A 27,720-nucleotide genomic window follows, 5' to 3' on the forward strand; every position below is an offset into this window, starting at 1 on the left:
ATACAATGCCCCTTTTGTGATGTACCTTACCCGACACCTGCAGAAACTGGAGAGACCCCAAAAGTACCTCACCAAGAGGATCATGGGCTACAAACAGATGTCCTATGCAGCTCGACTAAAGAAACTCCAGCTCTACTCAGTTGCTTACCGCCTACTCAGAGGCGATCTATGCCTGATGTACAAAGCCATGTCAAACCCAGAATTAATGGACATGCTCCACCTCAAAAAATCTTCAAGTCCCTTAGAGCTACATGCTCCAGGGATCTAAACCTCAGCACAAAAATAAATAGGACATGCTGGAGGGACAGATTCATTTCCCAGAGGCTCCCCTCACTCTGGAATAGAATCCCAATTCAGTTAGACATAGCCCCTCGCTGACCCTCTTCAAGCGAAATCTTGACGTGTGGATGGAAATCGCAAATTCACCCCTGGGATCTCTTCTGTGTCCCTGCTTGACAGAGGCACAGTAAACTAATCTTAAAAGGGTACCTTCTGTGACCTACTTTACAGAGGCACAGTAGGCTAATCTAATAGGGAGGCGAAAGCCAAATACACTCTGGCTAGGCTTATAAATGCCCTAGGGCAGATAGACTAGTATCTACCTATGAACCTATATATATATATATATATATATATATATATATAGAGAGAGAGAGAGAGAGAGAGAGATGCATGTGCACAGTACAGATATTACTGCAGGCAAAGGGGTGTTGTGAGGCACAAACCTCACAGTCCCCTTGGTGTGCAGTGATATCTGTATACACACACACACACACACACACACACACACACACACACACACACACACACACACACACACACACACACACACACACACACACTTGTGCTTTATAAAATGGGAATCTATATTTTTTCAGTTTGAATTTTACATGTAGTAGATTTTAGTATATGTATGATGAGAATACATTTTGTAATAGCTTAGACGTTAAGGCACAGGATTACCAACTTATGGACCTGGGTTCAAGACCTGGCTGGGGAAAAACTGGACAGTAACAGTATCTGCACAGAAGAAAGGCCTGGCAATCTACTGTGGAGGCTAACATATCAGTATTACAGCAGTACTTCAAATACATGTATACTGTTTTCCAGGTAACACAGCCTCAAAAATATTTACAAGAGCAGTCATTCTGGTATTAGCTCCAAGAATTGAAAGACAGTTATGCAAGTAGTAAAGTCGCCCCATCAATTTATAAGTGGATTTAGGTAATAACCTGCTTACAGTACTCTGCAATACTCACAAATGTAATCACTTTGGTGACAACTCCCAATAAATTTAAAAAAAAAAAATATGCAACAAGTAATGTCCTCCGCACCACTAGTATTTTTCTTAAGTTAGTTTAGCTGATGGTGTACAAGTCGGCTTTACTTAATTGGACTTGCACTGTAATTTATGTCTATTTTATTTTTTATTTTAATATGCTTTCTGTATTTATGCAATGTTTTACTTTTGTATGATGTAGCTTCAGATTTATCTCTTAGGTTAAAGAATGCTCAACATATTCTCTCTAATGCATTTGTGTGCATGTGGACGTAATTTGACTCAAGGCTGGTATTCATAGTCAGTTGCGCAAACGCATTAGGGAATTTGGGAGCAAGTGCATACAGGAGCAGCTAGGTTGCGATTCATAAAAGCTGATTATGCCAATTTGCAGTGTCCCTGAATGTAGGTATGCAAATAAACAGATAATACTATGGCAATGAGAAGTGACATAAATATTCTTATGCTAATTAAGGCTCTTTTACACCAATTGGAATTCATAGTTGTTTTTTTTGCTTTCCCATGCTTGTTGCAGATGCAGTGTGAAAGGGGAAGAATCACCAAAAGTATTAGGGTTTCAGATGGTGAAAATGCTATCTCTTGCAGTGACCTTTGCTATTTTTAGGTCAAAGTTGCTTGCTTGGCCAGGCCAAAAGTGCTTGCACCTAGCAGCGCTCGCCCACCAAGAAGGTGGAAATACAGGCAAAGGATTACTCATTATAACTTTGATAGTTAGGAAACCCTTGATAGGTTTAGAGTGGACTGGGATATTATAAGGATCTTCGTGGGCATGTTTGACCACCCCAGAGGGCAGTGAAGGAATGTGTGGACTTCCTAGTGTTGTGGACACCAACGCACATATAGCTCTCACTTTACTTGTTACAGGGACCTTCCAGAGAAGGTCTGGGGATACCTTGGGAATTTCACAGGCTTCTGCTTTAAGATTACTTAGGGAGTTCCTGGATGTAATCTTGGCCCATGTGGATCAGTACATCTATTTCCAGGTGTCAATTCAGCACCAAGCTCAGACTACGCATGCCTTTTATGGGATGGCACATTTCCCTGAGATACTCAGTGCAACGGATTGCACCCATGTCATAGTCAAGACCCTTCCTGTTCCACAGGATGAGAAGTACTGCAATAGGAAGGGCTTCCATTCTATTAATTGCCAAGTAGTGTGTGATGCATAGGGGGTGCATCACCAATGTCTCTGCTCAGCATCCTGGAAATGCACATGATTCCCATATCTGGTACATTAGCTCACTCTACTACCTCTTCCTGCAAGGTAGGATACCCAGTGGTCATCTTGTTGGTAAGGGGAAATTTCTTTTCTTTTTTTTTTAAGTATGTAGTTATTAACATTAAAGGTAATTGCTGTATATTAATCTGTATTCTCATGTTTTGTTTTCCCTCCCCTTTCTCTCGCTCTCTCTTTTTTTAATGGGGTACCACATATAAACATTGGAGCCATAGCTCAAGACTCCAGTGAGAAATCCATCTGAAGCTGCATAGCAGAATACAACACATCCCAGTCCCAAACCCGTACTGAGATTCAGATGGTGTTTGGCCTTTTGAAGAGCAGTTGCAGGTGCCTGGACGAGTCTGGGGGTGCCCTTCAGTATGACCCAGCTACTACGTGTAGGATGTTCACTGCTTGTTACATTCTGCATAACATGATTATGCACCAGTCTAATGCTGAAGTGACCCATGTCGTCACTACAGCTCTCAGTCCCACTATGACTAATGATGACTAGCAGGCAGTGGTGATAGAAGGCCCGTATGGCAGGTTAATGCACGGCATGTGACAGCACAGGTTAAGGGCCAGCTTCTAGTTCAGAACTATGGACCAGGACATTCAAGTTATTAACATAACTGATGCGTGCAGTGATACCAAACATGTTTATTATAATTGATGCATGCAGGGATACCTGTGGGCTATGCTGTGTGGTACATGTTCTACTGTCACTGTTCAACTGACATTCTCTCTCATCTTAAAATGTCTCTTTTATTACTAGCTGTTTTCCTGAGTGCTCAGTGACTCCTGTGCAGTGATGTCAGAAAGGCAGCAAATCAATACATAGATCAATGGTTGCACATGCTGTATTCAATAACTGTATTATTTTTATTACTCAAAATAAACAGGTACTGTCAGCATTGAGAAATGTAGCTTTCAGTTTCAGTTTAAATGTAAAGAATTATGCTACACTGCACGTCACTTGTATTTCTCACTGTCACGTAAAATATTGAGTGGTCTGAACCTCTCTTTATTTCTGCTGCAACAAAGTAAGTATGTACTTAACATATATACACTGACTTCCATCCTCCCCACAACACAATTGCATTTAATCACAAATGTACAAGACTGCAACTCCACAGTATGGTGAAAGTAATAGCTGGAAAGGAATAACTTGGCATATACGGCCACCCCTTCAAACACCAACTAATCAAGTTTCACTACTCAGACATACTTATAAAGAAATGTTAAATCACAATTGCTCTAGATCAAAGAAATCATACACGTCTCCCACTTACAGGCCTGTTGATGGTACAGCAACGCGTCTCCTGCTGACAGGCCTGGTGATGGTACAACAACACATCTCCCGCTGACAGGCCTGGTGATGGTACAACAACGCGTCTTCCGCTGACAGGCCTGGTGATGGTACAACAACACATCTCCCGCTGAATGGCCTGGTGATGGTACAACAACTCGTCTCATATTGATAGGACTGGTGATGGTGCAGCAGATGTGGAAGATGGGCTACCATGATTAGTGTAAGGTGAGTTAGTGCGATGCTGTGATCTAGATGAGGAAGGTGATCCTCCTGTCAGTGACCTGGCAGTGCTCCTTCATTGTGACCTTGACCTGGAACATAAGGTTCTCATAGGTGTAGATGACTGTTGCATGGCCTATGAGAAATGTGTTGTGATTGCTTACTGTGAGTGCTAAAATTACTGTCTTGTGTGCCAGTGATACTGTAATGTGATCTACCCCCACATGTCTGGATTGCAACCTGTCCCCATCTCCTGGTTACGAGTCCAGCTTGACTCCGGTATGTCCAAACCAGGGTACGAATGGAGGCTGCAACTGATGCCTGGTGTGTCACCATGCTATGCATCAATGGAACCATAGAGTTATTCCTGCTCTCTGCCAATTCAAAATATGTTTGAAATCTTCACGCATACCCTGTAGGACTCTGATTATTTCTAGCAGACTCTCTGTTGCACTGGTTTGAGCCCTATGTCATGGGACATTTTGTGTTGTGCTGTCAATGCTGTATTGGTTTCCTGAGGCAGTTCAAAGTAACTTCTGCACCTAATACCTCTTTGTAATGTTGTCACTGTGGGCACAGTGACCTCAGACTGTCTGCTTTCATTCTCAAACCGTTCTCTGTGTGTAGAGACAGTGGTGTAGGCGTACAGGTTTGTTCCTGCTATACAAGCAGGAGTGGAATGTCAGCCTGTGCTTGACTCTGTGATGCAGTATCACTTTCTGTAGAGTTACTAATGTTACGAGGTGAGAGACCCTGCCATTACATTGGGGAAGTGCTTGCCACTTCTCTCAGGTTGCCTAGCAAATACAACTACATTATCATCAGCAGCAACGGCAACAACAACACTGGTTCTACTGCTGACTTATTTAATCCATATTTATTGGTAAAGTTAACTGTTTGTTTTTAATGCCGAGTCTGTAAAAGAAATCATTACAACAGATTAATAATACAGAAGCAGCATACGGTACAACATGCCTACAGGGGGTGGGTGGTGTGACATGTACCATGAAGTCTGCCTTCATTTTCATTAGCTGCTGATGTACAAGGCTGACCTAATAATAATGATTTCTGACATGTTTAATAACAGCACTGTTTGTCAACATGCAATATTATACATTTAAAAGGTGTATACTTTAAGGTAACTTTCAGGAGCTGAAGAATGCAAATGCTGCTGCAGACTTTGGTTTGATGGAACAGTGCCCATTCCACCTCTACTTAATCCTGTTGCCCCATCTTCTGTATTATAGTCACCCTCACAGATGAACAGAAGGAATTCATCTGGTGTTAACTGAATAAGATTTGGAGGTCCTCCCCCTGGAAGTTGCATTCTGCCTGGCCATGCTTCTAGCACAACCTACCATATTAATATACCTTTTTCTTGCACTGTGCCAGAGATCTGTTTCTACCTCCTACAGCAACTATTTCAACAACTACTTGGCTACATGCTTTGCTCTTCTCAGCTTGTCTGGGCCCTCCTTCACCAAACAGCAGTTTGCCATATGTCCTAAGGGCTGCCATGAGTACACAATTTTCTTCATAGCTGAAGTTATCATGTCTATGCCTGGATCCCATATTCTCTATCTGTACTATACAGGAAAAAAATTAAACTACTGTCAGATACTTGCCACAGTACTGTCTGCCTCCAACACAACTACACAAAAACAATCTTAACGCAACTGTGACTTCAAACAGCACAACTTTAGATTTTTCAATAGAAAAATGCAGTCCTGTCTGCCACTGACAGGTACTCTTCTTAGACATTACTAATACAACAGATTCACCAGACATCTGTGTTTCTGTCTTATGTGCAGTAAGCACTGACAAGTTCAATAAAAAGGTGTAAATTGCATTGAGAACAACAATGAGGTCTTGTTCAATTATTACATTTTCAATGTAAAGCAGCACATATCAAACACACTACAACCATTTCCCAATACTTAAACAGTAACTGAATGTAAAAGCATAATGCCGCTCAAAATGCATTGCAACTGACCCTTAAAACCGTACAATAGGAACTGTTACTTGCCCTGTTAATGACTATTGCTTATTTTATAAAGTTTTTCTTACTTTTGGATGTCTGAGGTATCCTAAGCTGTCTGCTGCCTATCTCGACTGCTTGTAAATCCATATGGCCCAGCTCAGTCTTGTGACATAAATTCAGGCTGATTTACACATTTAGTATATAAATTAGGCTAATGAATAATAGTACAATACAAAAGTGTTATAAAGTACATTGGCATATTCTGGATTTTCACTGACTGTGAACACGTGACATTCTGCATGTTTGCACTGTGAAAGGCTGCGAACTCCACAGCACTCCACAACAATGCCAAGCTGTTGGCAGACACATGCTGCTTGTCCAAAACTAGCTAATATGTAGACATACTGGTAAAATTCAAAATGGAGTCATCTGAATATCAGGTTGCAATAACTGCGAATGTTAAATCACTGGCCATCCAGGTGTGCATGTCACACCCTAACAAGACTCGTACCTGGAGAAGATCCAAGCTTGCACAGGTACCAGTACTTGGAAGAAAATCAATATATGGCAGGAGCTGAGTGACCAGCTGTCAACTCGGACAGGTATAACTCACTCTGGTTACTAGTGCTGTGAAAGTTACATTGATTTGCAAAAGCATAGTGCTGACCAGCTGATCGAGTGGGTTGATCAGGTTCGGGTGAGAAGGCAAGAATTGTAAAGTAAGTACTATTTTTAATCCATATGCAGCTGAATAAAAAATATATATATTCTTCAAATAAGTTCTTGAGGTAGCATTCTGAAGAAAAAATAAATAAATACCATTGCATGAAGTCAGCCATTCATCTATTCAAGGCAGTCAGAAAATACTGTTGCTACCTGTTAAGAAGTTACACTCATAAATAGAAATGACAATAAAGAATTTGAAACTGGCAATCTGTAAATGTATTACTTATGTTCAAATATTAGTAATGCTGACTGCATGTAATAAAGTTAAAAATAAAACCTGCAGTTCCTGCAGTTACACATCAGAAAATGGAGAACTACCAATGATTTGTTCAGACATATTAGTGGCAATCCCACACACACTTTTGTTTTTATGGTTATTCAGCAGGTCAGAAAGGATGTACATGGGAAAATCATTGATGAACATCTGACTCAACAAGAATTATAGTGGCAAATTCGTTTGGATGTATGTCTGCAGCCAATTTATATGATGGGTGTTCACTTGCACCAGTTTTAAAACTTAAAATTATATTATTTAGTGATTTAACAAAGTTTTTTTTACATAGTCATGTGATTTTTAATTTGATTCCCATTGGTTGTAGTAGAATATTTAAATTGCTGTTTTATGTTTTAACATTGTTCTGATGAAGTTCCTATCAGAGGAATGAAAGCGCTAAACCTTTTGTTTTGACTCAATAAACATGCAGATTTAAGCAGCGAGTGGTTTCCTTGTCGTGTATTTCTTATTCCCACTTTGTCTTTTTTGGATTCGTATAGGTATGAGTTACAGATGTAAAAAATTGTGTGCCTTGTACTGAAAAAGTTGTAAGGACTTTTCCATTTGTTACAGGAAGACAGGTTAAGTAAATATAAATAAAAAGAACGGATGCACCTAACTGTTCATAAGTATTTATTGGTGCATGTGCAATGTGGCTGAAATGACATTTACTACAGACTAGTCAGACTGATTGTTGGGGAGAGGAGAGGGATTTATTTGCTTTTATTATGACCTACAACTACCCTTTCAAAGAAAAGGCTATTATACTTCATTAATGTACATTAGACAAAGTTCTTCAGAGAAGTAAATACGCACTTCCTTGAATTGTTACATTTCAGCATTTGCAATTGAAGTTTTCCTGAATTGTTACATTTCAGCATTTGTAGTTGAAGTTTTCCACAGAGTGATGCCTGCATTTTGTAAAACAAAAGACAGAAGACCTACATTCATAATTCTTTACTACCCTACATAATGCGCGAGAATATTTCACTACTGAATTTTAATAATTCATGCATACATGCATTCAACAGTTACACTGACAGGATAAGATATAAATGGAAATAAATACAGGGAATATAAGACACATTTCTATTTGTGGAATACAGTCAAATACAGGTAAACAAGATGATCCTTCTCGTGTTTATTTGAAGCCGAGGTAGAAATCCAATATAATTTTCAACAACAGAAGAGTCAAAAAGCTGGTGGAATTTTCTGGCAAGTGTAACAGGTGCCCACAAGATAATATATAGAAGAACAAAACAGCACACAGGTGGAATCCAAAATTGACTTTTATTTAGCGCTTTTGTCAGCGATAAGCTATTGACTTCTTCAGAATATTAAAACCATTACATTTCATCTTTTGATATATATACTCATTGAATCATGTGACTAAACCACTTAATTGAGTCGGTCAAATCTCATTCAAAATTGAGAATCAATTATAAAATCAAATTAAAAGACAGCAAGGAGGACTAAAATGGGATACATAATCACAAAATAGTTATAAAGTCTATTAACTATAAAAAAAACTAACTAATATTGCACTACCCATGACCTACCAATTCATTAATAATTACTTAGAGATGATATTCAGCTTTTAGCTTAAGATAACTTGATATGGAAACTACTTCATTGAACCCGGGGGGGTTGGGTCGCATTACATTTGAGTTGCCACATCAATTAACGAAATTCTAAAAATAATTCATATGAACCCCTTCTATCCTTCCGAGTCACTTGCTCAATAACACTAAACTTGAAGCAATGGTATGGTTTTTCTTTTATATGCTTACATAGTGCATTTTTTCATTGCACTTCCTAATGTCATAAAATGCTGATATATACGTTTATTTAAACTATTGACCATCATTCCTATGTAAAAACTTGGACAATTTTGACATAAAGCTATATATACTAGACTTTTACTAGTACAATTAAACCTTTGCATCAAGTACATCTTCCCAAATCCCTGTATTTTAAAACCTTCATTCTCCATAATATGGGGGCAATGATTGCAGCAACCACTCTTTTTCATAGTGCCACAAGCTCTAATAACTGGATTGGCTTCTAATAAATTTTTAAATGACTTATCTTTTTGTATACCACTACTGGGTGGTCCCCCAGTTTGTTTTTAAATTGCTGCTCCATATCATTCCACCTGTGCGCCGTTTTGTTCTTCTATATATTGTTTTTGGTTTGAGTGAATTGTTCAGTATGGATGTGTCCACAAGATATTTATTACTTAATTGACCACAGCGGAAATTACTACACATAATTCAGGGTAGCATAAACAGCGGCACAACAATGTTTCTAAAACTGATTTCAGTAATAGTCCTGCAAACAACTGTTGTTACACCTCAGAAAGGAATTTAAAGGAAGACAGGAAAAGATGAAAGAAAAGGTGCTATCCTGTCATTTTTAAGCATGATTAACTGCAGTAGTTAATGATTTATTTTATATTTGATGTTTGTATACTGTAAAATGTGTTTGAAAAGTATGGAATTTAAACCCCAAACCATTTTAAATCATGACAAGTATGCATAAGCACTATTCTTACACATCTGCCCAAGTTACATAAGCACTTTCCCAATTACTACCCCAAGTGTATGCATAAGCATTTCCCATATACAACTGAACTTCAATAAAAAAAAAATCTCTGAATGGTTTAGTGACTTGATACCTTGCATTACAACAGTATTGTGTGGATTTATTGTGCTTTTTTCTGTTTTGTTTCTCTCAACTCCTTTTTTTTTATTATTTTGCTTATGCATTTCTTTTTCCTTTGTTGTTTTGCTTCTCTCCCATTTCATTTTTCTTTTATACAGGTTCAAATCCCTCAGCAGCAGTCCAGGCATGTGTCTCTCAGGCTAGGGAGAGACCACCCTCTGTTCGTCCAAGGCCATCCTTGCAGGGTTGTAGGGATGGTGCTGGTCCTACAGGCACTCCGGCATGCGGCAGCCTGGAAAGCCTCACAGAATGGTGGATTTGGAGTTTGGTTGAGGATGTACTGGAAGATGTAGTGGACAGGAGAATTACACCAGTCAAAGTCTCTCTTCAGCTTGTAAAAGACACACTTGCCCAGTAGTTGCTGACCGCCACACCAACACGGCCCCACCCCCTCAACCTCAGGGACCTCCACTGCAACACCATCTGGCAGTGGACATGTTTGTGGACTGGGTTCACAGTGGAGACTTCCTCAAACCTTCTTCCATTATCATTTCTCCTACACTCTCTTCCTTACATCCCACCTACAGTATCTTGTAAAAAAAAATTCTAATTCTAAAAAGGGGGGGGGGTCTATCCCACAACAAAAACATGCTGCCATCCTCTCCCACCTCTTCCGGCTCAAACCCTCTTGATGTTTCCCCTGTGCATGCCCCTCTGTTTGTCTACCTTTTTCAATCTTTCCTATCACCCCCCCTTTCTATTCTTTAATGAAACCCTTAGGGTGTCCACAAAAGGATACCCCTATATAAAACTGCTCTAACCCCTTTATTAAAAAAAAAAAAAACAGTTTTAGCTGCTATGCAGTCTGTAGCTTTGCTATAATGCTTTAAGCATGACTGTGCTCAGCTGTGCTTGCCCTCTATAGACCAATGCACTTTATATTTATGATACTGCAAAAGAGTTTGTACGTAAAAAAGGACGACCTTTACATAATTTACATGTTTACAAAAAGTGGACGTGATTACAGAATGTGCTTCACATTTCCATATTCAACACAACAAATTATGCTGAGATTATTTGCATATTGTCACTCTTTGCAGACCTGTGCAGCCCTGGACTATGAATACCACCCTAGCTTCAACTGTCTACCTTCTGTTGCCATGGAGACTATTTTGTTTCATTTTATTCCACTCTCTTCCTAAACTACTTCATTTTTGCTGTGTGGAGTTTATTTTTTTTACTTTCTTCAGATTACTTTTTACCTTATTTGATGTACTGTTTGGTTCCTAACCAGGTAATGCACTTAAATTTAAGTCTTTAGTGCTTTTATTGCTGTAAAGTGCGCTTCATATCTGCCATAATCCTGATTCTTGGTCTGTTCCATTTCTTTTCTATTATTTTTGTTATGCAGAATTAGTAATGCATTTGAGTTGGGTGTATTAATGGTGACTGATTTTATTTTTTGATTTATTGTATTTTTATATACACACACACATACATGTACTATACCAGCAAATTATCAGCACAAATCTGTTAATGTCAGCAGCGATTAATACTGAAAATGCAAAGAAGTTAATCATCTATTGCTACGGTAAATACTTGATAGTAACTGTAGCTGCTTATTATCTCAAGTTACCAAGCACCAGTGAAGACAAACTCATGCCATGTTTCAGCAAGACCCAGGAAATACATTTAACTAGTTCAATCCAGGTTTCTTAGCCATTTTATGGATAGAATGGGTTCGGTCAGGACCTCGTCACCTCCTTTTTGGGAGTTAACATGTACTCTGGTCATTGCCTGCGCAATGCTCACACTGTGCCTGTGTTGGTTCTCCCTCTTCGTACTCAGGTTTTCTTCCAAAAGCATGCTAGCTATTTGGCTACAGTAAAGTGCCCATATACTGCATCTACCCTTGCCCTTGTGATCTGCACCATGATTGAAGAGAGTCAGGGGACAGCTCATTTATTCAGCATATAATAAAATAAATCATAAATAAAATTAAGTATTAAATATATAAGTAGATTTGAAAATGTAATAGTTCAGTGTCTGCTGCTGTCAAGTGGCCACACTGTACAAATGTAAACAGTCTCATTATAATACCCATGGCTATGAAAAACTTCAGAGAGCAGAAAAATCAGTTGCTCTAAAATAATTACTGCTGAAAAGACACAGAATCAGTCAACTGTCTTCTACTACAGCAAGTGCTTCACATACATGAGTCCTTTATTTGTCCATTTACTAAGGAGCAGTAAAACTGCTTGCATGTTTGTGTTCATATTTCCTTGATTTCTCCATTCATGTCCCAGTATTCTTTGATTTTAATGCCTCTCGGTGCAGAAGCCACTGCTGCCGCCATGGATGGATATTCGATAATTAATACTGCCTTTGTCTATTTCTCACTGCAGTACTTGTCAGTAGTTACCAAGCTCTCTATGTGATGGTTATATTTTCATTTCAGCAGTTCTTTGTGATCCCTTCTTCTAGTGCCTTTTGTATATTAGCACAATGTCATCTTTCTACACGTTCAGATGTCATCAACCGTAACAATTTATTATGACTTTTCTGCCTTAAGCTTTTCAAAACCAGCAGTGAGAGGTGTAACTGCTTTTATTTCTGTTACAAAACCTCTAATTTTCTTTATCTTCCACTTGTTTATACAAATTTTATCTTGTGTACCTTGATCTGCTGTTATCAGCCTTTCACTTTCCGATTTACATTCACTTTTGTTTAGCAAGTCATTTGTTAGAGATACTTTCTAGTTTAGGTAATTCCCTTTATTTGCCACCATTGCTGCAGGCTTTCCACTTTTCCTCTTCTGATTTCGGTCTTGTATTTCCTCTTGTTTTTACATGTTTCACTTTCTTTTGCTACCCGTTTCCCATCCACTTCTGGTTTAACTCTCTCTCTGTCTTGTTCCTCTCTAGTTTAATTTTTCCAAATGATGAAGACTTTTTAAAGTTGTGATAGGTACGGGCCCATTCCTAATCTGGGGCATGCCTATATTTCATGTGGCTAAACTATTTTAACCATCCCCATTTCTTGCCTATATGAATGGCCTGAGAGAATATCTGCTGTGGCATGTAAGGCTACATCCAGTAGATTAATATAGTTTCTCCAATATTTAATTTTCTAAACTTAGTGTCTCTTTATTCTCCCTCTTGTGACGGGCGTGATGCCTTTGAAGACTTCTCAGAAATGAGAACCCTCTACTACATTCAGCACACTTGTATGGCTTCTCTTTTGCATGAATGGCCTGATGGTTTATCAGACGACTGCGAAGTGCAAAACCCTTATTGCATTCATTACATTTATGTGGCATCTCCCCGGTATGAATGGCCTGATGATATACCAAGCCACTCTTTTGTCTGAAACACTTACCACATTCAGCACACACATGTGGTTTCTCTCCCGTATGTATTGTTTGGTGATCTACTAGATTCCGTTGTTGTGAAAAACATTTATTACATTCGGCACATTTATATGGCTTTTCTCCCAGGTGAGTCTGTTGATGTTTTAACAAATAGCAATTTAGTGTAAAAGACATGTTGCACTTTGTACACCTATACAGCTTCTCTCTTGTATGACGGGTACGATGAGTTCTAAGTTTGCTTTGGCAAGGGAAGCATTTATCACATTCAGTACATTTATATGGCTTTTCCACTGCATGAGTCCATATATGTTTTAAGAGATAATTCTTTTGCACAAAACACTTGTCACATTCAGTACATTTATATGGCTTCTTTCCCGTGTGAAGACCATGATGCCTTTGAAGACTACTTGGAGACATAAAAAACTTATTGCATTCAAGACACTTATAGTATGAGCTCCCACCCATGTGAGTGGCCTGATGACGTTTTAGGTTTCTTTTCTGTGCAAAAAACTTATTGCATTCAGGACACTTATATGGTTTCTGCCCCGTATGAGTGTCCAGATGACATTTCAAATCACCAAGTCTTCTAAAACACTTACTGCATTCAGTACACTGATGCGGTCTCTTTCCCGTATGAATGGCTTGATGGGATTGTAGACTTGCTTGTTGTGTGAAACACTTATTGCATTCTTCACATTTATACGGCTTCTCTCCTGTATGAACAACAAGATGGCATTTCAAGTCACGGTATCTTTTGAAACATTTACTACATTCGGCACACTGATATGGTCTCTCTTCTGTGTGACTAGCCTGATGAAGTTTTAAGTTCCTTTGGTGTGTAAAACTCTTACCACATTCTGTACACTTATATGGCCTATCTGATGTGTGGATGGCCTGATGAAGTTTTAGGTTTCTTTTTTGTGTAAAACACTTACTGCATTCAGCACATTTATATGGTTTCTTCTCTGTTTGAGCTCTCCAAATTGTATCATATTCACAACTGGAATTAGAGTTATTTTCTAAGTTTTGCTGAGGTACAGAAGTGAGATGAAGCTTGTTGTAACCCTTCACAGGCTCTGCACATTGCTGCAGGTTCTCTGTTGGATGACATAACACTGGTGTCTGATGTAATGTTTGCTGCAGGTTCTCTGTTGGATGACATAACAGTGGTGTCTGATGTAATGTTTGCTGCAGGTTCTCTGCTGAATGACATAACATTGGTGTCTGATGTAATGTTTGCTGTAGGCTCTCTGCTGGATGACTTAATGGCAGTGTCTGGATTAATGGGTGCTGATTGTAAATCACACTGCATTCTGTGTTTCTGATACCTAAAAACAGATAATTTATTAGTATTTTATGTCAATAATAAAACAAATATTTCATATATTACAGCCACAATAGTATATATGTTGTTTAGACTCTTGCAATTATTTGGATTTTGTTTCCTTTCTGTAGTACTATTTTGTTCTGCTACTTTAATAACATAATTGAAATAAATCAAATGACTCCATGTGCAACATGTAAAAACATGTTGGAACATCAAATTAATCAAAAGATACAATAAACATAGAGGAGAAATTTAACCATACCCAAATAATAACACATTAATTCTAGCAGAGCCTCGCTGCAGGTACTATGTAATAGGACTTATGCAGTTCAGATTATAACCAGCACAGTTAACCCATGAGTACCTAGACTGCCTTTTTGTATCTTCTATTTGACACCTATTGGATCCATGTTCTTTAACTGAGTTACATATCAATTAGTAGTAAGTAATGCAGGAAAGAGAAAGGTGCTGGAAACAAAAACAACACTAAGGCTGATATGATGCCCTGCAATGGGCTGTTAGCTGTTATTCTTAACTAAGAAGGTTAGATGCTACTGAGAGACATAATGTTATATTTCTTGATGACAAAAAAGCTATACTCTCCATGCAGCATGCACTACACTGAAAAATGTGGTGTTTCATCATCATCAACCCCCTTTTCCCTGTTTTCTACATGGGGTCAGGTGTTGCATCATCTGCTGCCACTTCTCTCAAATCAATGCTACTCTCTTACCTTCTCTGGCAGTCATGCCTGACTGTCACACGTCTTCTCTTATGCAATCCATCCATCTCTTTGCTAGATATCCTTGCTCTCCTAACTTCCTCCTGTCTCTCCCAATTCGTCTTCACCAAATCTTCTTTTCTGTTTCTGCACATGTGGCCAAACCACCTTAATCTGTTTTCTTTTGCCTTCTCTGCAACTGGTGCTATCCTTCCTTTGTCTGCTTCATAATGTGCATCCGACCACCCATCTCAGGCACATAATTTCCATCACTTCCTTAACTGCTCTACCTTCACTGCTTAGGTTTCTGAAACATACAGAAGTACTGGTCACACCACTGTTTTGTACACCTTACATTTCAGCTTCTATGGCATTTTGTCGGACACCACCCCCTGATATTCTATGCCATTTGGCTGCAAGCTCTCTGATTCTAGATTTGACCTTCTCATACAGACTTCCCTCCTCCTTAACCACCCCCTCTCAATGTACTTTAAGCAGCTATCCTGTTCCACTATTTCCACTAATATCGCAATTTTCAGCTTCTGATTTCCCCTCATTTGGCTGCCATAACTAATGTCTTGTCTGTACTTGCTGGTACATAATATGTCTATCATTACATTGAAATAATGTCTAGCAACATACAAACTACTGCACGGTATCAACTAAAACTGAAGAAAAAATGACACTGATACATGCACTGCAATGTGTAAAGCTTTGGAGATGCTGACTATTGCTTATATTGATACTTATAAAAATGTGAAAGTCTTTTTACTTCTGTAAATATCTCAAAAAGAAGCAATCAGAAAACAACTGCTTCTAGTTACCTGAAAAACTCTAGGCTGCTTGAATAAAAGTGAAAAGTAGTGACGGCACTGTCTAACCTGCACAGTTTATTAACCTAGAATTGATGCATTGTAACAGCAATGGAAACAAAAATACCTCCTGTGTATTCCAAAATGACCGCCACTTTATTAAAATAAGTGCTTTTGTCTTTACAAAAAAATCAGCAAAACTTCATCAGATTCTATTTAAAAAAAAAGCCATGCCGAATCTATATTGAAAAAAACAACCACAGAACAATTCATCAGCAACACCAATCCAATGCTTAAAAGATCATGTTTAAAACAGTGAAATAAAATTTTATTTTTTCATAAAAAAGTGTTTGCATGCACAGGGATGCATGCAAACACTCTTTTATATAAAAATAAAACTTTGTTTCAAGCCACATTTTCAGAAAATTAACATTTAAAAAGCTTTCCGAATACGGAAGTGTAAAGTGGTTGTACTGTAGAGCATTAAAATGAATACGGCAGGAGGAGACTGTATGTCACTTTGGGGGCCAGTATATTAAAGAGTGTATTAGCATTAGTAAACGTTTGTGAAAAAAAGTATTTAATTGCCGATCTGTTAAATTAACAGTTTGGCAAAAATCAAAACTCACACTTCTTTGCATGCTTGCCTTCAGTAAAACCAGCCATTTCATTTTTCTTTAATCTAGTGCAGTTTCTACTTCTTCCCTTGCAGCCCTAAATCTACAAAATCCAAAAACATAAAATAAAACTCTTTTTAATCATAAAAACAATATGCAATATGTAAAAGGGCAATATTTTCATTCTTTACCTGCATCACATATATAATGTTCATAAATGTTCTTAAACATCCTAGTGACCACTAACAGCATACGAAGAATCACAGCTAGAACACAGAACAGTATACAATAGTCATAGATTTACAAGTGAAATGACTTAGAGAAGTGTAACTCATACTGTTTGTACAAAAAGCTGAAGCTTCCTCTAATATACACACACACATACACTGTAACCATACCTCTCAACCTGGAAACATCAAAAATCTAGTCAAAGGCCATGCAAAATAGGTACAAATCTGAATACCGATTATCATAAAATTTGCATACATAATTATGTAACCACACCCACTCCAATGGAATTGTGGGATACCAACTGCCAAACGCAAACTGACCAGAACCAAAATATGCTATAAATCAAAACGGAGTTGTCTGTGAAGCTTAGTTTAAGAAGATAACTTTGCAGTTTTATCTTTTAAGAATATGGGTCTCAATTTCAGCTTCTTGAGAAGAAAGAGCCGTTGTGATGAAGGGTCAAAGCTGATGAGTTAAGTGTTTTTACTACGTGCGCTTTTCACTTGATATAATTGAAACTAAAAATTTGAAAATTATAACGTCTGCCTGCATACATTTGCTACTCAAATTATTGTTCTTCATTTAGAGTTTGGCATTGTAACCAAAATATATATAATAAACCAAAAACAACCTTGTGGATGGCAGAAGGTATTATATAAAAATGTTCAACAGTTCAATAATAAACAACCAGCTTTAATGAAAAAACACACACGTAAGCGTTTTCACGGCACCAAAGCCGCTTCATCAGACAGTTCAACAACTTCTCAACTACACTTATATACAATGCCATCAACCTACCATGGTACATTTCATCATCAATTACTTAATTGAATAATAATTGCAAGTTATTCACTACACAAGAATATAAGAATAAAAACAAACCTAAAATAATTAAATAATTCATCCATTAATATCCTCTATCTACACCATATATAAAAATGTATATGACAAAATATATATAAACACATAAACATATGTTAATAAAAACAAAAATAAAAAGTTGAAAAATTACTAACAAAACGCATGAGCAGTTCAAGCAGACTACTTAAAATTCCTCGATTTCAACAGGAGTCTGAGAGGAACTGTATCATTCAGCCCCATGTTTTGATGAGCCCCGATTCTCAAGATCCATTCTAATTCTATCAGTTCTGTATGGCTCACTATGTCCCCTCCTCGTAAGGTTGGATGTACCACATGAAGGACCTGGAATACAAAGGTGTGTGTTGGATCTGTACTCAGCAGATGCTTCGCTAAAGTACTGAAATTGTGCTTTTTACTAATGCAATACAAATGATCCCTGATTCTTTCCTTTAGTGATCTATTAGTTTTGCCCATATAAAAATGAAAACAACACTGACAGTGAGCAAGATATACAACATTCCTAGTGCTACAATTAGCAGCCGTTCTAATACTCCATAGATAACCTGTCACCGGATGCCTGACGAACCTGGATTGATCAATAAATTCACAATAATTGCAATTGTTGCATTTAGAAGTGCCACTAAGCGCAGGATATTTAAACATGTCAGTTTTAGGGTAGCAAAGCCATTGCTTCAAGTTTCTCCTATTCCTATATACAAAGTTGGGGCCATCCTTCAATAAATTTGTTAATCTGTCATCAACTTCCAAAATATGCCAATTGTTTCTAATGATGTTTCTAACTTCTGATATCCCTTGCGAATAGGATAAAACAATAGGGGGGCATTTATTGCTAGTACAAATTGGTTTCAAGACGGAGCTGTTCTCCGAAAAATATGATTTGCCCCTACTTTGCCTTTCTCCTAATACTTTGGAGTAAGCTTGGTTTATCTCATCCACACTATAACCCCTGGTGGTAAATTCATTTTTAAGGCTCATTAAACTGTGGTTGAAATCCGCTTGTTTACTGGAGAGTCTAGAGACCCTCAAGGCCTGACCAATCACAATATTGTTAAAAAATACGGTCAGGATGCATGCTCTCCCTATGTAGAAATGAAGTTCTATAGCATTCCTTCCTGTGCATGGTGGTACTCAAACCATCACTTGTTTTTCTAATGCACACATCCAAAAAATCAATTGCCTCCATTGTGTGTGTCATAGTAAATTTAAGGAAATGACTACTAGTGTTGAGGTATTGGAGAAATGAGTCTAATTGTACCTTGTCACCTCTTCAGGCAACAAACATATCATCTACAAAATGTCGGTAAATGATGATATTAACATTCCACTTGTCCAGTATATGTGTAAATTCCCATTTGGACATCACCAATTTGGCGTATGAATTCGCACAACTAGTGCCCATGGCTATCCCAGATTTTTGCCAAAAACAATTGCCTTGAAACAAAAAAATGTTATTTTCCAGTACGATCTCCAACAGCAAACACAAAAAATCAATGTGTTTGCTGTCGTACAAACCACTCCTAAGCATAGCCATTTTAACCATATGTATCCCTTCATCATTAGGGATACATGTAAATAATGATACGACATCTAAGGTGACCAAAAAATCAATATTCTTGTGGCTAGTATTGACAGTGATGCCATGCAAATCTCTGAGAAAGTGCTTAGCATCCTTCAACACAACCTCACTTTGCAATAACACTTGTTTAAGTTGTTTGTCCAAATATATAGACATGGCTTTTATTAGCCAACCACTGCCTGCCATAATGGGGCAAAAAGATGGTAAAAAAAGTAATTTGTGTATTTTTGGCAAACCATGGACCTGGGGTATAGTCGGAAAATTAATAAGGAAATAATCTAATAATTCCTGGGTTAAAATGCCTAGTCTAAAACATAATTTTATATTATTTGTGTATTTTGGTTGTGTATGTTTTAAAAAATGAGGATGCTGAATGTTTTTCAAAGGGCGGATGGCATTTTAGATGTTTTTTTAAATGACTTTATATGCATTCAAAAATTTTTTCTCAGAAAAGTAATGTGGTCACTTTAAAAGTTTAACATTGCTTGGTCATGCAATATTTACCCTCGATCATGTGATTTTGTATTTGGTATTTAAATGTATCTGAAATGGTTGTTCTGTAGAACAAGTTTGAAGAAGTTGAGTTATTAAACTTGACGAAAGCGCTAACATACAAAAAACAGTTTGTATCCTTTTTTTGCCTCTTTTTTGTTTTATTAAGTGGTTTGTCCGTTATTTTTTGGAGTTTGAGTTTGTATGTTTGGGAGTAATGCAACTCTCACTCAAAACCATCTTGAATGATCTGTTACTTTGTCTGGAAAATTTATAACTTTTAAAGCTTTCTTCTATTAAATCAGCTTCTTTTAAAAATGTTTGAAAATTCATTGTATGCCTTCTAAGTCAAAATAACTATCCCCATAGTTGCTATGGTGGTGTACAGAGATAAAGCCCTGACTTCAGCCCAGCCAGGCACTCGTTGATATACTTACTAAGGGGATGTCCAAACAGGGGAGAAGGCCTCAAACATGACTGATGAGCATTGGGGGCAGGGAAGGGGAGTGAGTAGACCATAAAAAAATCCCCCCCTGGACAGAAGCACAGATGAGCTGAACCCTCAGGACACACTCAGGATCTGGCACCAGAAAAAACAGAGTACGTTGGATAGCGGGGATTGGAGAGTAGCTGGTAGACCCAGTGTGGGCATTGGGTACTGGGAAACAGGCTGGCAAACATGAGATTTGAGAGGATCAAAGCTTGGGATGAATACTGAAACAATGCAATAATAAAGTGACACCATAATTTTCTTTCTTCTAAATATCCATCATTACTCTACATTCTTCTGTACATATTAACAAACAGTATTGTATAGCCTTAATACTGTATTCATAAAAAAAATAGAACTCTGTACTCTATTCCCATTCATCTCAATAATTGCAATTCTTGTACTAAACTGCTCCACAAAATTATATTCTGTTGCACAGTCAATAAGAGTTTAAAGTTCTCCAGGTTACTTGTCTTTTGAAATCTATGAATGTTGTATGTATTCCTCACTTTTCTGGCTATGATTCATTTTACGTTGGTAGGACTACTAGGGTGCTTAAGAACAGGATTTATGAATATATATAGGTGATAAAGAAAATAATGTATTTTATACACATCACAAACAGTATACAATAGCTAAAATATTTTTACTTCATGATTTGGATTTTGATGATTTAGGTCTGTGAGGGGAGACACAGAAACTGCACTACATTATAAAGAAATGAAATGTCAGATTCTACAAAATGCTTGTACGCTACCTGGTTTAAATAATATTATAAAATTTTAAATGTGCGATTAAGTTAAAGGCACTTAAGCACTGATCTTACTGGTGAACCGTTGCTCATGCGATTGCTTTATTCAATAGATAAATGCAAAGACAGACATGAAATTGGGTCAGATTCATGAACACCTACAGTAAGTGTACAGGATCTGTATTCAAGAACATCCCTACCACATTTTTTGTGTTGTCTATTCACTCAGAAAGATTAGAGTAAGTGTAGACATAGTCTGCACATTGTCGTAACCTTTACGAATCCCCCTCGATATTTAAGGTTGCAAGAAAGTCTATATGAAAACTAAAATTAGGAGGAAGAAAGTGGGAGTTATACTTGTGCTATCTATTCACTCAGAATGGTGTTCCCTTAGTGCAGATGTTAATGAATCCAGCCTGTCGTCTTTTTTTAAATAAATCTAATTAAGCCTTGCTGAATTATGTGAAGGTAAAATAGCTTATTCTTTTAATAAAGTGGTTAAGACCCATTTTTTTTATTATTTTAGTTTGTATAACATGGCTTGTGAGCTTCTATTGCATCTTCTTTTGTTTTTTAATTAATGAAAATACTTTGCACGATCAGTGTAAGGAGTAGTTTTTGCTAACAACATTTCTGTTTCTACTTTAAAAGTATCTACTGTTCACAAGATACTTACAGTTGTTTGGCTTCTGCTTTCTATAGAAAAGGCTCTGGAATGAGAGTATGTATTTAAATTACTAGGGAGTTGGGTCTACTATGAATAATTGCTTCTCATTTAATCAACTTACAATTACTCAAAACAATGACAGGATGCAGAAAACTTCCAGAAATGCACCACCAACATGCCAAAATAATCAAATAACCTTTAATTAAGTGCTTTCGTCTTGGTCTTAGACTTCATCAGAATAACAACCATACAAAATTGATCAATTTAAATACTTTACCCCAGCGTCGCATTGGTTACCAAGAATTACATAATTTCCCCCATATATTAAATAGCCAAAAGTATACTAAAATACAATTAAAATAACAGGAAAATATCACACACTCAATTGCCACTGTCAGTTATAAAAATTATGACATTTGTAAAATCATCATAAAAAAACTATCTAGATACAAGTTTAAGTAAATAACTTATTGAAATTATGTCACTGAGGCCAGGCAGTTGGCAGGCATTAGTTTTTATCTGCCATTTCATTCTTTGAATTCTAAAAAATCATGTGATCCCTCCCCCCCCCGATGTCCAAGATCAACATGATTGATAGCACCAAATCAAACCATGTGTAGGGTACAGATTAACTTGTCTAAACAGGGCATTAGTTTCATTTCTGAGGTTAATGTCATATATATGCTGGTACACTCTTTGCCTAAATGCCCTCTTGGTTTTACCCACGTAAAACCCATCACAAGAATCACATATTGTGACATATACCACCCCTTTTGAATAACAATAATACTTCTTACAAGGTGTGATACTCCCAAAGGTCTTAATGACAAATTTATCTTTGTCCACCATAAACTGACACTGGAAAATGGATATCTGCAAGAATGTGTGAGGCGTGAACGCATTCCAAAAGGTCTTCGGATGTGGAAGTATCCTATGGGACTTACTTTCACCAGGACTTGGTCAAACTTTTTAATAGGCAAGGCTGTGAACTTTTACAATTGCTTATATGTGATAATAATAGGAAAATGTCTATACTTATTAGGGACATTAATAATCTTCATGCTAATATTAAAAATGATTTATTATTTGAACATAAGAAATTGGATTTTTATAATGTTTTTAGAACGGATGACAATGACTTGATCGAACTAAAAAATAGGAAAGAAAATAAACTGTGGAGGGACAAGCTTGACTACGATAGTGGTAAAGCATACCCTGACCCCTATGAGTCAGGAAACTGGTTATTATGATACACGAGGGGAGGAGGACGGAGACGTTGATGCTCATTATTCTGACAACAATGGTACTAACTTAGAAGACCCTTTAGTTTACCCACCTCTGAGGAGATCGGAACGATTAATGAATCAGAGGAAAGGGAGACAGGTGAATGCAAACTATGGCTGGGAAACCTACCAGGGTCCATGGAGGGGGAGATGGGGGCCCCAACAGAGGTAATAGTTGAATTTGACCATGTAGTGGAAGACACTGAAGGATGTTTCAATGTGAAAAATACAACTGATGATTTCAACATTTACAACTTCAGTTAGGTTATGGTCAGTACTGAATGGGCTGAATTATTTTCTAAAGGCATGAACTTTGTTCCAGCAAGAAAAGCTAATGTAGTTGATACTATTTTGCAATTAAAGATGTTCACTAGGAAGCTTAATTTAGAGCTGTTTTTTTTCCAACAGTAACACAACATTGGGTAACGATCAGCTGCATAGACCTAGTACTTTTATTTCCCCCTCACATCCTATGGTGCAAATCTTTGAGACATTATGTGATCAAGAAATAAGGGAAGCTTTAATTCACAATAATCCATTGCTCATTTAATTTAACCCAGGCAGAAAAAACGTTACTCCAGGACATTTTGGACAACAATGAAATTAGAATAATGAAGCCAGACAAGGGTGGGGACTGGTAGTTATGGACATAAATAAATATAACAGTAGGATGTTTGATATGTTATATAGTGAGACATATGTTGAAATTTATCGCAATTAATTTAATATTACCTTTAAAAACATTGATTTAACTATTGATGAACTTTTACTGAATGGGCAAATTAGTTTGGATGAACATGATTTTCTTGAGATCAAAAATCCTAGGATCCCAACTATTTATGGGATCCCGAAGATCCATAAGTCTATGTCCAACCCACCCTTACGCCATACTGTGGATGCTAAGGCCTCTAAGACATTTTGCCTAGCAAAGTTTATAGACAACAAGGTGAAACATACTTGACAATAGAGATTCAGTACTTAACGATTCATGGGATATTTTAGGGAAGATCAAACCAGTGATGTATGATGACAATTTGTTAATGGTAGCGATAGATATATGCAATCTTTTCTCTGTAATACCACATGAACAGGGCATTGAGTGGTTTTACGACTTTTTATGCGGCAACATCAACCACAATACTATACTGACTATTCGAACATGAATGGAATTAGTTCTAGAAAAATACTTTTTTTGCTTTGAGGGCCAACTGTTCAAGCAGAGAACAGCAGCAGCAATGGAGGCCAGCTGTGCCCCTTGCTTTTGCCAATATTGTGTTGGCTCAATGGGAGGATTTGTTTATCATGAATTCTACATTTAAAAATTCATGGGTCTTGTATGGGCGCTATTTGGATTATTTAGTCTTATTTGGAAAGGTGGTGAGGACGAATTGGAAAGGTTTTGTACCTACATTAATGAGACAACTACTTTTTTGAGATTTACTATGACCAAAGATACAGATAAGCTCAATTACTTAGGCCCACATATTCCAATTCACTTTTACATTTCCTGAGCTGGCACACTTTACATCAAAAGAGAGCCCTGGTCAAAGGGCAATATGTTAAGCTAACAAGGATGATTTCGGAATATGACGATTTTTTTAAATGAATGTAAGTTGTTAAAAGATATGTTGGATAGGAGAGGTTATCCTGGTCACTTTGTGGATAATACTGCTGACGAAGTGAGAAGAAAGAGAGAGGGCAGAATATTCAACTCCCTATTATCGAGCACCTATGGCCTGAGGGATGGAAGAGTATCGACAAGACAAAGTAATTACGGGAGAGCCTTAATACTTCCCTTTTGTTCGAATTTCTATGACATTAAGGAAATTATATCTAGACTTTGGAGAATTTTTCACACAGACACTGATATCGATGCAATTGTGGGTGACAACCTTATTGTAGTATATAAAAAGGAAATATCTTTGAAGGGAATGTTGGAAAGAACTACAATAAAAAAAAAAAAAAAACAGAACAAGGCGGTAGTTTTATGTGTGACAGATGCCCACAGTGTCAGTTTATGGTGGACAAAGATAAATTTGTCATTAAGACCTTTGGGAGTATCACACCCCGTAAGAAGTACTATTGTTATTCAAAAGGGGTGGTATATGTCACAATATGCGATTCTTGTGATGGGTTTTACATGGGTAAAACCAAGAGGGCACTTAGGCAAAGAGTGTACCAGCATATATATGACTTTAACCACAGAAATTAGAATTCAAAGAATGAAATGGTAGATAAAAATAAATACCTGCCAACTGCCTGACCTCCATGACAGAATTTCAATAAGTTCTTTACTTAAACTTAAATCTGGGTATTTTTATGATGATTTTACAAATGTCATAATTTTTGTCAAGGGCAGTGGCAATTGAGTGTGTGATATTTTCCTGTTATTTTAATTGCATTTTAGTATCCTCTTGGCTATTAAATATATGGGGAAATTATATAATTCTTGGTAACCAATGAGACACTGGGGCAAAGTATTTAAATTGGTCAATTTTCTATGGTTGTTATTCTGATGAAGTCTAAGACCAAGACGAAAGCACTTAATTAATGATTATTTGGTTATTTTGGCATGTTGGTGGTGCATTTCTGGATGCTTTCTGTATCCTGTCATTGGTTTAGACAGTTGTTTGCTGTGCTGTTTTTTACAACTTACAATTACTGAAACATAAAACACCTAAAACCTTGGGAAGGTCACTAGTCAAAACAGCAACACTTCCAAGGTCACAAAACACAAACATTTGTTTGCAGAGTTTAAGCTTCCTTAAACCTCCCAATATGAGGCAAGCCCAATGTGACATCCCACCTCTGGAAGAGTAATCAAGGAGTCTCAATCCTCACCACCGACATAAGTGGGGAATGTTCACAGACATTATTTTCAGATGCAACCCTTTGCACCAAGTACAATTTCCCTTAAAAAGACATGGAATGCATACTCCAGTCCTGGGGCTGGGCTTCCTGTCCGGGCTCCAAATATTACTCCCCCCTGACTACTATAGAGCTGAATCTTTAGCCAGGTGTTCCAAGCCAGGCCCTCCACCAATGAAATAAGATGTCGCTGTTCAAAGTAGCTGCCACATACACTCTCTGAGATTTGATTTTCACACACACACACACACACACACACACACACACACACACACACACACACACACACACACACACACACACACACACGTTACATGCTCTGCCACCTCCACCCAGATTATAAGGTAGCTTTACTGCCACCAGAACACCAGAAGCCAGCTACCTGAAGGCTCTTACCAGGGTACCCAATTACACTTATTAAAATTAGTATTTATACAAATTGTAGTATTTAACCAAGTAGCAAGACTTTCAGGAATGTGGAGCCACAGTGCCACTAAATAAATGTAAGTACTCTCAAAGGTTAAATATTTTCTAAAAGACCAGCCACAATGAAGAGTACAGAGTATAGATATATTTAATAATAAAAAAACAAGAAAATACCAAATATCTATTTACAATAAACACCAGATTTTCAATGACAGGAAATATAAAAAAACAACAGAGATGGAAAGACTCAGACAGTTACAGAAAAAAAAAATTAGCTAATCTCACTATATTTTCTAACTGACTGGAGAATTACTCTTTCCTAGTTACTTACTATAGCAAGGCAGATAAAAGTAGATGAGTATCTTATCAGGTCCAACAACAGAGTGCACACCTCACATTTCTCACTAGTATTCAAATACAATTTCAGTGTTGGCTAGCGAATTACATCACATCCAGTCACCTGACTCTGTGGTTCCCACACTACCCTCTCATTAGAAACTAATCCAAGATCTGGCACTGATGTATAACAATGCATACAGAACTTTAGCTAAGGTTTATTACATCATCTGAAAACTGTAAAACAATTCTAACACTTGCACGTTTCCTGCAGAAACTAATTGGCCATTCTCTGGCACCTCAGGGTAGCAATTAGTTTACCACAAATGACAACAGAACACGATCCCAGCCTATAGTTTTCATAGACATTGCATCTCTGGCTGCATTCAGACCTGTGAGATAAAATATTTAAAGTCTAAACCAAGTCATTTAATTTCCGGCTATTTTCTTAACGTTAGCTGGGCTGAGCTTAACCTCTTCCCTTTCAGCATCCTCTGTTTTATATATATATATATATATATATATATATATATATATATATATATATATATATATATTTCATCAGTTACAATAATACAGTATGACAGATATGTATACTTCTTTTCTGCCCAGCAGGATCCACTGTTAATGCATTTTTAATACAAGTAACTTTACAAATACATTTTAACACAAGCATCTGTACAAATCAGTTTGATATTCAAATGACACACAATTCTTTACAAAACTCAAGCTAGCTAAGCTGGCATATGTTACACGTGCACTGCCCTACTCATCCTGGCACAGCTGGCACTACCTCACATCATCACACCCCACATTACTAAACTATAGACATACCAAGTCAGAAATCATAATATCAGAGAAGGGGGAGAAAGTCAGGACAGTACAACACTCATTTTCTCAATCTTCTCCAAGTGTAGTTGCTTTTTGGTTTGACTTCTGAGCAAGGATTAATTGGATATTACTAACAGCAGAGCCATTTTTTTTCCATTCAGGTAATTTTTCTGGACCTTCACTGACACCAAGAAGCAAGCAATTATAAAATATAAAGAAGTGTCACAGATGATCTTCAATTCTTTGCCATGGTCAAATAAAGAATCACTACATTTATCATGTGAAATCTAATACATACGTTCTGTACATTTATCTTTGAAAGACATCTCTATGTGCTCAGTAGAT

General features: G+C 37.3%; 1 protein-coding gene across 1 annotated transcript in view; it reads right to left on the reverse strand.

The window, feature by feature from the left end:
• Positions 1-10,808: 10,808 nt before the first annotated feature.
• The window catches only part of LOC122814364 (zinc finger protein 208-like), a 441,663-nt gene continuing 424,751 nt past the window's right edge, over positions 10,809-27,720 (reverse strand). Inside the window, exon 16 of the mRNA XM_044086948.1 lies at positions 10,809-14,393. Coding sequence (XP_043942883.1) covers positions 12,817-14,393 — 1,577 coding nt within the window. The 3' untranslated portion in view covers positions 10,809-12,816. The remainder of the gene's footprint in view (positions 14,394-27,720) is intronic.

This window comes from Protopterus annectens, chromosome 10.part0 (assembly GCF_019279795.1).
Source record: "Protopterus annectens isolate FY-2018-M chromosome 10.part0, PAN1.0, whole genome shotgun sequence".
Lineage (NCBI taxonomy): Eukaryota > Metazoa > Chordata > Ceratodontiformes > Protopteridae > Protopterus > Protopterus annectens.